The 12715-nt window shown below is 39.8% G+C and overlaps 1 protein-coding gene across 2 annotated transcripts in view; it reads right to left on the bottom strand.

Moving 5' to 3' along the window:
- slc6a9 (solute carrier family 6 member 9) overlaps positions 1–12715 on the bottom strand; it is an 81683-nt gene that overhangs the window by 65788 nt on the left and 3180 nt on the right. The window contains exons 1-2 of one of the 2 annotated variants that reach the window (XM_074650316.1): positions 3091–3230; positions 644–909 (exon numbers count right to left, since the gene is read on the bottom strand). In XM_074650316.1, coding sequence (XP_074506417.1) covers positions 644–673 — 30 coding nt within the window. In that variant the 5' untranslated portion in view covers positions 674–909; positions 3091–3230. Of the gene's footprint in view, positions 1–643; positions 910–3090; positions 3231–12715 lie in introns of those variants that run through there. The other variant, XM_074650315.1, reaches the window with a different exon arrangement.

The following is a 12715-nucleotide window of genomic DNA, read 5'->3' as shown; positions in this document are numbered from 1 at the left end:
ACATGTTTATTGTTTGCCCAAGTTGCAAAGATCAGATAAATGGGGTACTGTAAAAGCAGAGCTGAGGGGATAAGTGGGACGTTTCTACGTCAGGACTAATTTCGGGGACTTTTCGTGGACAGCGTCTAGTTGATGACGGATGCTCAGCGGCGTCGTGGCAAACAGCAGGTGATGACAGCTCTGCACTCAAACGGCAACACAACGATCACTCGGGAGGAAAATGCCGGCTTTATCAGTCTGTGCAAACGTGTGTATCTCTGTCCTTTTCAAAGATAAACAAGATTAAAAGTGTTGGTGCACATGAAAAGATAAAAAGTGTTCCCAGGTTAAGGTCATCGTAAAAAACTACAGCAAATCGGAATATTGTGAGCACAACCGTCTCCTTTCGAGTGAGAAGGAAAAACACACAAAATGAGAAAATAAAAGCCTGTTTGAGTCCTGATAAAGTACAGAGAAACTAAACCACCTGGCCTCTTGTGCATAAAATTGGGGAAAAGGGGAGGCAGAGGGTGACTCAACTGGTGGTCCAGCAGCTGCATCCCGCCAGTGAACTCAGAGATGCGGCTGCATCTGTGTTGACAACTCATATCTGTGCTTTCAAAAGTGTGCGTGCGTATGTTCACTGAACAAAAGTTGAACTTACCAGGATGCCGGCAAACTGCTTCTCTTCCATCCTTCAGGACCTTGTCGCCAAAGATCCCCTGCCACTCTCTGCCTCTCTCTCTCTCTCTCTCTCTCTCGGGGATGGACTCGTCTGCCTCTCGCTATCAGAGTTCGGAGTTTTCTGAGGTGGCGTTCGCTCGAGTGTCTCGGTCCCCCCTCGTGCCTCTTCTGCGTTGTTTGCGAGTGTAGCTGGAGTGGCGTCGCTGCTTTGTGTTAATTCTGCCCTAATCCAGAAACTTTTCTATGCTGTGAAAAGAACATGTGACAGGCAGAGAAGGGGGAGGAGTGGGGAAGGGGTGGGGGGAGGCAAGGCAACACTTTTTTTAGTTACTTGGCCACGTTCAAAACAATTCCTCAGTATTTGACCTGCTTCGAGGTAAGAAAATAAAAAATCAACATTTTGCATTTCGGTATCCTAAGAGGTTACTAAGAGGTGGACATTAAACGTGTGAGGAATCTGCTAGAAAGGATGCAGAGAAAGAATTTAGAAAAACATGTAGTAACAGATTTGCATTTTGTAGCAAAGCAGCTGCCATAACAAAGTGCCCTTTTGTGTGAAGAGATTAACTGTTAGGGTAACGTTTGGGCTGCCCACTGACTACCGCTGTATGACGGCCAAACTGGAAAAGAACACTCAAAAAACAGCCTGGATTTAGAAGAAAGTGTTAGAAAATACCTCTGATTGAGTGAAATGTTACTTCAAATTTTCATGTTTTTGTCCCATCCCAGTATGTAATATTTTACCTGTGATGAATTTGATAGTCTAAAATATCCTAATATATAAATATGTGCAGGCTTGGGGAGTAACGGATTACATGGAACGACGTTACGTAAGTAGGATGCAAAACAATTTAACTGCTTTCTGTTAAGGTGACAAAAAAAAACGTAGTCAGATTACAGTTACATTTGGTGAAAATGGGGATTACTAGCAGGATTACAATTTTAAGTCATTTAAAATAAAGAACGATATATTATGCAGTTGCGCACATATAACATTACTTACTGGAAAAACAGGCAATAGTCCATTTCCATATTCACCCCACCACCCCGCCCTGGAGCAACGCAAGGCTCCGTTGTGATACTTGGATTAGGTTACTGATAACAGGTAATTAGTAATTGTATCGGATTACATTTTTAAAATAACCCTCCCAGCCCTGCTTATGCGATGATATTGTAATAATGCATGGATTGTTTTTTAAAGATATTACTTTAAAAGTATTTGAATTTGTTTTAAGTATTTAATATTTTGTAAAGACATTTAATTAGAAATAATCAGTATAGAGTGGTTTTGAGAACTTTGCTGGATGAAGTGCTGTGTAAAAACTAGGGCTGTCAAAGTTAACGCGATAATAACGCGTTAACGCAAATTAATTTTAACGCCACTAATTTCTTTAACGCAACTTGCGATATCAATATTTCGGAGGTTGTAGCGATTGTTGCAGTTTTAAAGCTAGAGTGAAGATACTGGCATCATATGAAATACAATACCTGTCAATGTTTTGTGTTGTTCATTGATTTTCTAATCATAAATACATTCATATATTTGTATGAAGCAGCATATTTGTCCACTCCCATGTTGATGAGAGTATTAAATTCTTGACAAATCTCCATTTTTAGGTGCATTTTGAACAGATAAAAAAAATGTGTGATTAATTTTCGATTAATCATGATTAACTATGAACAACCATGCGATTAATCGTGATTAAATATTTTAATTCGATTAACAGCCCTAGTAAAAACTAGTTCTTTAACTAACTGATTATTGTCATTACTGATTAATCTGCAGATATAATCTACGATTTAGTCTAACAAATGTCAGAAAATAATGAAAAAATGCAAATCACAATTCCCCAATGTTCAACAAACAGTAAAAAAACAAACAGACATGATATAAAACAGAGAAATGAAGCAAATCCTCACATTGAAGAAACTGGTGGGTTTTTTTCTAAAAAAAAAAAAAAGATTTTAACAATTAATTGATCATCAAACTAGTTTCTGAATATTCTGCTCATTGACTAACTGATTAATTAATTGTTTCAGATTCATAAAAACTCATCGATCATCTGATTACAGAACTTCTTTGGCGCTGATACACTGCAGTTCTTAGCTAACTTTAAAGCAGTCATGAGGAGACTGCAGTGTGTGTCAAACACAGAAACTCTGCAGCATCTGACTCTGTCACTGACTCGGTGAATAAAAAGCCCAGACAGAGTACTAAAAGCATCCCAGCAAAAAGGAGAGCAAAAGTGTGCCAAATATAGCTCCCATTCATTGTTAGAAACATACAAACACACACATACAGCACACTCATGCGCAGTAGTCTACGGAGACTCAAAAAACGCCCCGGGGACGTCCATCACACACAGCACGCTGCACATTGATGAAAAGATGACAAGAAGCGAAACTAGGTTAAAAACTGAACCTTACCATCCACGACACGTTATGATGTTTGAAGAAAAAAAAAACATGTAAAAGGGAAAACCCCAACTTCTACATCAAAGAATGGAACCAGCTCAGCAGTGACAAACTAACTGACTCCATCCCGCTGGTTGACTCTACTAATGTATGTACACAAGAGTTGAGCCTATTGGGCCGTCCCGGGAGGAGTGGCAGTAAGAGGCTGCATGAAACTGACTCTGAGACCTGACAGGGCTCTTATGAGGGATGGAAACAATTAGCTTCCAAGTACAGATTTTTGACAACGACATTAAGGTTCAATTAATGATGAGTTGAAATAATAAGTTTGTATACAAGTGATCTTGGCCTCTGGGGCCTCTTCTTTGCTTTGCTCTATCTGGAGAATATTGGGATGTTAGGCCACATGCAATATTTGCAACACGTTCTAACATGTTTTGAAACTGAATAAAATGTGTTTTTTTTTTAATTTAATTTAACACAAACAAAAAGGCTTCTTGAGGTTTTGGCAACAAAACTACAACTTCTTTAGGTTTAGGCAACAAAACTACAACTTCTTTAGGTTTAGGGATGTGGGTCAATAGGGGCCCATATGTGAGGCTGATTTTCTCTATTTCATATCAGTTTAAACTTGAACATCTCTTGGTTTTGGACTGTTTTTTTTTTTGTTTACTTTTCATAGACTGAATCATGAAAATGTTTCAGCTCTATTTGCAACTAAATCATTAATAAACGTGGCTAATGGCAAAATGCAAAGCGAGAGACACTGCTCGCACAGCAGCAGTGTGCTTAACAAGAGGAGCACAGGAGGTGGAGCAGCTTGGAAACAGGTTTTGGTTGTGAAAGATTCAGGCATGCGTAATGGTGCTGCAGATGGAACACACACATTCCAGTCCTGACCCGACACCAATCAACCGAGGATGACAGGAGGTGAGTCCAGAATAGACTGTGCTTACAGACCATTCATTTTCCAAAAAATTACAAAAAAAACCTTATCTTGTGCTTCCTACGGCCAGAGTAATTGTGTGTTGTGTTATGTCATTTTTGTTTTATTTGGAGAGGCCAAAGACAAGTTTCCACTGAGGTAGACAACAAAGTAAGTAAGTAAGCAAGTAAGAACATGTAAGTAAGTAAGTACGTAAGTAAGTACATGTAAGTAAGTATAGTAAGTAAGTACGTACGTTTTTGAGAAGGACTTTCGGTCGGCACCAAGGTGCTTCTGGAAAACCATCCAAGCTGTGTACAGTAAGGATGGGACACTGGTGACCTCAACTGAGGAGGCAATCGAGTGAGTGAAGATAGACCTCAGAAATAGAGGACCAACTTGTTGATTTGTGGCAGCAACACAAGTGTTTATTTAACGTGTCTCCATGACTTCATCCATCCATCCTTCGTGAATTTTGTTTAAACTAAAGTCAGGTTCGATCGCGAGAGATTTTGCGAGATTCCTTTTTTTCCTCTCTTGGGCCATACGTGGTGCACGGGGAGGGTGGGGGAAAAAACATACCAAAGTACTTCAAGTTGAGGAAAAAGAAGAACTTCTTGTGGTGCATATGCAAGTCTCTGGGCAAAAAGTATGTGATATTTTATATGCCAAAAGGCAGACTGTATCTCAGCAAAACTGCTAACCTAATCAACAGCCTAATTAGATTTTTATGAGGCTATGTTTTTTTTGAGAATCATAAGTAGATTGTAATGAAGGCAATTAAGAAACTATGAACAAGGACAGGTTTCTTAATCAATGAAAACATTAGCACATGAATGAATAAATAAATAAATAAATGGTATAATGGTGGTGGATAATGTACCGATACTACGCCTTTTTTTAGCCATGCCAGCGCCATGACTCAAGGGTGACAATGTCGGTCGGCCCCTTTGGTCCGCCACTTTGGTCCAGACTGAAAAAAAATATTTGATGGATTGACCATGGAATTTGGTAAAGACATTCATGGCTCCCTGACGATGTATCCTAATGACTTTGGTGATCCCCTGACTTTTCATCTAGTGCCATCATCACGTAAATAATTAAATTTGTCCAATACTTTGGTTGACAAAAAATATCGGGAACACGTCTGCATGATCACATCGTCATTGTGAGCATGCTAGCATACTGCTGTTAGCATGTAGCTCAAAGCAACACTATGGAAATGTACAGCCTCCCACAGCAGCTAAGGTAAGGTCATATTTATTTTCCCCGAGGGGGCAAATTGTTCTACTGCTGGCAATAAATCAATCAATCAATCATCACAGCACACAAGCCATTGTTGAGCTGTAAGTATGCTTCATCAGAACTGCTTGAGGGATGAAACTACAGAAACCACCACGCCTTTCCGGCCATTTCTGTATTTACAGTCCTAACACAAATTGTCACTTTTCACGTTAACAAACGAGTGCAACACCATGATTGTCTTTCAGGAGAGACTGCTCCCATATTTAAATGATTGACCTTTCTATGACTCGTTCGTGTCCCGTATTCACAATGTTAAATTTCATTTTCACTGTAAAAACGTAGTCATTTTAAGCCCAACCATGATTTTTTTTCCTAAACCTAATTAAAGGGACTGTTTGTAACTTTTTAAGCGTATAAATGTAGCGGGTCGGCACACATGCGCGCTCGCATATGCGCGTTCACGTGTAGCCGCTGTACCCTCCTCCTCTGCCTGCTCGCCTTCACTCAGACAGCGCGCGCGTTCTCGCGTACTCGCTCCACCTCTAGACGTGAACGCGCGCTCACTCCTCACTGCAGAAGAGTTAGTTTAGCTCTGAGAATATCTAGTGAATGCACAGGGGACGTTTGTGCAGAAATAACTGCTGCAGCTCCTCCAGACCAACAGAGGTTTTCCGTGTCTTGTGAAGTGATGGAGCTCTGCAGACAGTTACGTTGTCTTCTTGTTACCGACCGGGTGCCAGTGTCTCCTCTGCTCTCTCCGGCTGCGGGCGGAGAGAGCAGAGAGACACGCTGCAGAGCCCCGCTGCATCAGCCTGCACTGAGACAGGAAAAGCCAACACTAGGATCAGATCTAAATCATGTTCATGGAGAGACCTTGGTCTGGTCAGCTAACATTACTGCCAAGCAGCTGAAATATAGAATGATATTGTGGTTTTAGCTGACGTGTGTCGCCTCACTGTTTTGAGCGATGCTCGTTCAGGTATATTTAGAGCGAGCAAGCGCGAGCCCGACGCTGACTTTCGTTGATTTCACGGCCGCAGGTGTCGCTGTTAAGAAGCATTTCTGAAAGTTACAAATAGTCCCTTTAAGTGGTTTTGTTTGAAATTCACAATGTTAAAGCTGGAGTAAACAGATTGGAGCAAATATGATTACAAAAAGTTATTTTTATAAAACGGTCCCTATATCCTGACAGTAGTGCATGAGACAGGTAATCTGAAAAAAAATCAGGTGCCTCCGGTGTACTTCGGTGCTCCTAATGACATCTGCACGATTTCACAAAGTGGAGGAAAACAACCAATCAGAGCCGAGCTGGAGCCTTGCCATCTCTGAGCGGCTTTCAATTACTTGCGAACTCTAACTAGGCAGCACTGATCAAATATGAATCAATATTCTGTTACTGTAATGCCTATTTCTTGCATAAAATGTTTTCAGAAACATCTCGTAGTGTACTGCTTGGCTGGAAAATGAGAACGTTTGTGACCATTGAGATCATTTGAGGAAATACCAAGCACCGCCCACCAGTCGGAGCAAACTATCTAATTTTTCAGCTAAAGCGAACAAATATTGATTCATATTTGATCAGCGCTACCTAGTTTGACCGTTTGATCGGAGTTCCCAAGTAATTGAGAGCTGCCTCCGTTGAATGAACAGCCAATAGGAACGCTCTTTCTCTCTGAAATGACCGTTGATTGGCTAAAGCCCCCGTCATGGGCTAGATTTTTTAACGCCTGACAGCAGAGCCATGAGGAGGAGCAGAAGTCTTGAATTACAGTTAGGGCTTTGTATTGGCAAGAATCTGGCGATACAATACGTATCGTGATACAGGGGTTACGATTCAGTATATCACGATATATATTATATATCGATACTGTAAACAAGGTGGTATATTGAGATTTTTTAAATGTAATTTTAGGAAAACTGTCATAGAATAAAGAGCACACCACCATATGCATAAAATCTGAGCAAAAAAAGTTACTTTTTCATGCAATTTACATTTATCACAGTCCCTGTAACATCCAACATCATAGCACTACCTTTTTAGAGGGCACACACACTGAGACACTGAGAGGGCACTTGTCTTTGCAAATTAAATAAAGTATTGACTGAGTGAATTTTGGCATGTAAACTATTAATTAAAAATCCATGTTTTTGAAAATCGATACAGTATGACGCCAAATATATTCTGCCTACTTCTGCTTTAAGCACGTGTTTACTGCGACCGTAAAGTGACGCCAAAGGGACAAAGCGTCAGTATTTAGTACAGTAGTGACGAGTTGGGATGAGAACGTGTCGTCAGGACAGGTACAAACGCTGTTGATCTAAGGCCTCTCCTCGCCTTGTTTTGTCTCCCCTTCACTTTCCATGTCTCTTAAAGGAGTTCAATAAGTGGCAGACAACTTATACAGAGGTGAAGGAACTAGTGAATATTGTAGTCACCAAGGTCCCTGCTCAAGGAATTTTTCACAAGTCCTGCTGAAAGAATGATTCTTTCACAAGCTCTTACATAAAAAAAAAAAAAAAACCTGAATTAAGTTAACCCCATCACAAAGCAAAAAAAAAAGCTTTAAAGGTCAGCCCTACTGACCTTCAATATTAGCCTGCTGTTGGTCAAAAGAAATGGGAGGATGCCACTATAGTTACACATTAACCATCAGGAGGGTTTCTTTGTTAGGGCCCCATTTTTCTGGGGACAGGATGACCCTTTGAGCCAAAGAACTGCAAGTCACGAGGCATGCAGCTGAAAGATAATTAGTTTAGTTAGTTCTTAATTTTGCTGAACCATCTTGAAAGCAAGAAATGAACTGAGGTGAAGACACACAAGAGGGACTCATTAATTACTTTCCTTTATCTAAAATACAGATGCAACACCAGCCTCCTTGTACTCACACAATCATACACGCTGTTCTCGATTTTCGCTCTACATCTCCTACACTGTAGCAGCGTGGGGCCCTTTGGCTCCCTGTCTCACATGGTGTTCAAGACAAAATAGCATCCGTCATTGCCATTTACAATGCATCATATTGTTGGGCTCGCAAAGCAGCTGGGTCTATTATCAATAATGTCAATATGCGGCAGTATGATTGGGACTCCACAAGTTCTGTTTTGTCATGATAGACAGCTTCTTTCTTACGCTGTGCACAGAAAGGTGAATGTGGCTTAGAAATTGTGGCGGCACTCAAAGCAGCACTAACTATGCTCAGGCCTTTGCTTCGGCACCCAGTAAATAGAGCCAACTATGCATCACTTTGGACCGTTGAAGAAAATAAGAATTATTACAATAAGGCAACGGCATTGGGAATGAAAATACATGGGCTTTTAAAATGACGCACACAAATCAGGATTTATTTTTTTTAGAACAGTGGCATTCAAATGACATTGACTGCTGTGGCAGACAGGAAGGGAGAGTGCTGCAAAAATACATAATCTATCAATACAAAATAAACCTAGCAATGTGGACTCTTTCTAAACCCCCTGCCAAGAAAACTGAGTTGCAATCACTGTGCTAAATAGTGCAGTGATTAGGGGTGTAAGAAAATATAGAGTATCGCGATATTTTGTTTTGTGATACTGTATCGATTCTCAAAAACACTGAATAGATTTTTTTATTTATAGTTTACATGCAAAAATGTACTCAGTCAATACTTCATTTAATTTGCAAAGACAAGTGCCCCCTCAGTGTCTGTGCCCTCTCAAAGTAGTGCAGTGATGTTGGATGTTACAGGGACTGTGATAAATGTAAATTGGACAAAAAAACTTTTTTTGCTCAGATTTTATGCATATGGTGGTGAGTTCTTTATTCTATGACAGTTTTCCTAAAATTACATTTAAAAAATCTCAATATATCGCCTTGTTTAAAGTATCGAAATATATCGTGATATATTGAATCGTAACCCCTGTATCGCGATACGTATCGTATCGCCAGATTCTTGCCAATACACAGTCCTAGCAGCGATAATGTAAAGAAAACCATGTCAAAGGCATATTCTGGTGGTAATCAACGAATAGACGCTACAATAGACACAAATAAACACAAACACACACAAGCCGCACATACCCAAGCAGGAGTCGATCTCTCTTTGTTTTAAATGGAATGAAGACTCCCGAGACAACAAAAATCAAACACAACAAATACCAACCACAGTATTACTGTATAATGAGGAAGATTGCTATAAACATGTAGAGAATCTATTCAGGTAATAATTAGGGCTGTCAATCGATTCAAATATATAGCGATTAATTGCATAATTGTCCAAGTTAACCGCGATTAATCTCAAATGACACATTTTTTATCTGTTCAAAATGTACCTTAAAAGGGACTTTTGTCACGTATTTAATACTCTTATCAACATGGGAGTGGGAAAATATGCTTGCTTTATGCATATGTATATATTTATTATTGGAAATCAATCAACAACACAAAACCATGACAAATATTGTCCAGAAACCAAAACTTTTTTTTTTTTTTTTTTTTTTTATCAGTGTTTAACTTAGTATTATATTTCCAACTCAACTTCAAAGAACTTCAAAGCTCACCTGTAGCTAGAAAACCAGACTGACTCACATTTAATGAAATAATACCTACCTACCTACTGTGTTGAATATTTCTGCAGTCAGATCAGGCAGCACTTCCACTCAGGTGGTCTACAACAGAGGTTCTCAATCTTTTTTTGGCCAGGGACCCCTTACAGGGGAGGACATTTTCCAAGGACCCCTTCATAATCGTAAAAGTGATTAAAGCATATGCTTACTACCATTTGTGCTCTTAGATGCCATTGGAACTAAAAACTTTTCAACCTAAATACTTCAGACCTGTTTCACAGTGATAAACAGAAACACATTTTAATTTGAATCATGTTAAGATAAGATGAGATAATTCTGTATTAGTCCCACACAGTGGGGAAATGTGCAATGTTACTGAATGTCTACTGAAGCCGTAGGTAGAATTGGAGCAAATATGATTTAAAAAAGTTATTTTTATAAAACGGTCACTATATCCTGACAGTAGTCAATGAGACAGGTAATCTGAAAAAAAAAATCATGTGCCTCTGTGTCCTCCGGTGCTCCGAATGGCATCTGCAAGACTTCACAGACCGAAGGAAAACAACCAATCAGAGCCGAGCTGGAGCCTTGCCGTCTCTGAGCAGCTGTCAATCACTCACGAACTCCGATCGAACGTTCTGTTACTGTAATGCCTAATTCTCACGTAAAATGTTTTCGGAGACATCTTGTAGTGTACTGTCTAGCTGTAAAATGAGATAGTTTGTGAACCGGCAGCCATGTTGAGATCAGTTGAGGAAATACCAAGCACCGCCCACCAGCCAGAGCAAACTTTCTCATTCTACAGCTAAACAGTACACTACAAGATGTTTCTGAAAACATTTGAGGTGAGAAATAGGCATTACAGTGACATAATATTGATTCATATTTCATCAGTGGAGTTTGCGAGTGATTGACAGCTGCCTCCATTGAATGAACAGCCAATAGGAACGGTCTCTCTCTCTGAAATTACCTGTGATTGGCCAAAGTCTCCCGTCACAGGCTAGATTATTTAAAGCCTGAAAACAGAGCCATGAGGAGGTGCAGAAGTCTAGTTTTCTCTCAGAATACTTGAATTACAATATGCTAAAAGGTTATTATGGAAGTTTTGCCCAATGATGCCAAAAACATTCTGCCTACTGCTGCTTTAATACCACTTATATACCTTTAAACATAGAGTGAATTTAGTCAAATTGCATTTGGAATCAACTTGACATCATTTATAGCCCACATTTCTAGTAATTGATCTTAAAAGCTTTCAGAAAATGAACAGTAGCAAGACTGGCATGGCCCTAATAAACTTACCAGTCTAACTCTTAGTAAGTGCTTCAACTTAAAAATAATGAACCTACTGCTGTGTGTCTTATCAGAGTCTCTATTGGCCCAAAGCTAACGTGGGTGGGAGCAATGGACACAATATGCTTGTTTTATTGACCCAAATGGTCCCCATCTGTCGATGTATACTTCATAATGATAAAGCACAATTTTATAATTTATGGCAAATTATTTCGCAGACCCCCAGACAGAGTGCCACGGACCCCACTTTGAGAATCACTGGTCTACAAAACCCACCTGAAACATCCTTGAGATGTTGATGCTGAGCTGCTGCACTCTGAACAAATACCAAAGAGCTAACAAACCTAACTATGCTATGGGGCCCCCTAGTGGTCACAGCATGTAGCTCCATCCTGTTCTTTCTCACCTTTCTTCCTGTCTCCTCCCAACGGGGTGAAACAGAGAGCTTTCATGCATAACATAGCGGCACCATCACTGTGTTGAACTTTGAAGATGTGTGATCAAAACACCTGTCTGTTGCGCACAGAGATCTCTGACACTACAACTAACTTTGTTGTATTACTACAGATATGCATGGAGCATCATTTCTTCTTCCATCTCCTCTACTATTTCCTCAACCCTTTCAATGTATCTCTCCTAGCCCTTATATTCTATCATTTTCCAGATATGTCTGGACTAATACATCACAAAAATAACAATGAAATATCTCAGAGCCTACTGTGAAAACTGTCTGATACAAGTAATGGGAAAGTAACATCATAATAAATATTACAAATATGCTACAGTGTGCAAATGCAACAGATTAATCGTTAATTATATGTTTACTTTCTCACACAAAATTGAAAATTTCAAGATCCATAAATCGTATTTGACACCACAGGTATAGGAACCAGGACGGCCTAGTCTTGCGAGGATTATATGTCCTTCATGTGGTGAAGCAAAAACTAACAGTATGAAGTTTGGGGAGGTGGATTGATGGACATTGTCCACATCCAAATTCCAAGCTGGACAACCATATTTGCATTTCATTTTTGACACTTCCAGGCAGCAAACAGTTGCCTATTTACACATACAGCAGACACAGATCAACACTAGCATTCATTTGGAGTTGCTTTGGTTTGCATCTGGCAAATGTAAGTCCAATATTCACTCTCCTTTTAGCTTTGTTTTGGTCTGCACCAACACTTTAGCTGCTGAATGCTCCGCTATGTTCACCAGCTAGTTGCAGTTTGTTGCTAGGCAGTCAGAGCTTTTTTTGATGAAAACAGCTGCCTTTTGCTGCTGGAAATAAGGTTGATGTGTGAACCAAAACAAAAAGGTTTTGGCCGTAAAACCCAAACAATGTGCTGAAAGGCACTAAAATGCTCCATAAAGCTGAGGGCGACAGAAGTTTCTTGTGCTAATTCTTTGTTGGGTTGTCACTACTAATCTATTCTTTCACATTGCATGTGGTAACTAGGGAGGTGACCGTGAGGACATTTTCCCACCAGTTAATAAACGTATGACAAAACCGATGTTACAGATTACACCGGACATTTTACAAGAAAACCATCAACAGTCTCTGCAGAGGTGCTTCCTATTAATCAATAAACTGGCGGCTTATTTCCCCCCACTTTACTGCTGATTACTCTAATC

The sequence above is a fragment of the Sebastes fasciatus genome, chromosome 11 (genome assembly GCF_043250625.1).
Source record: "Sebastes fasciatus isolate fSebFas1 chromosome 11, fSebFas1.pri, whole genome shotgun sequence".
Lineage (NCBI taxonomy): Eukaryota > Metazoa > Chordata > Actinopteri > Perciformes > Sebastidae > Sebastes > Sebastes fasciatus.
This window is presented reverse-complemented; position numbering and strand designations above follow the sequence as displayed.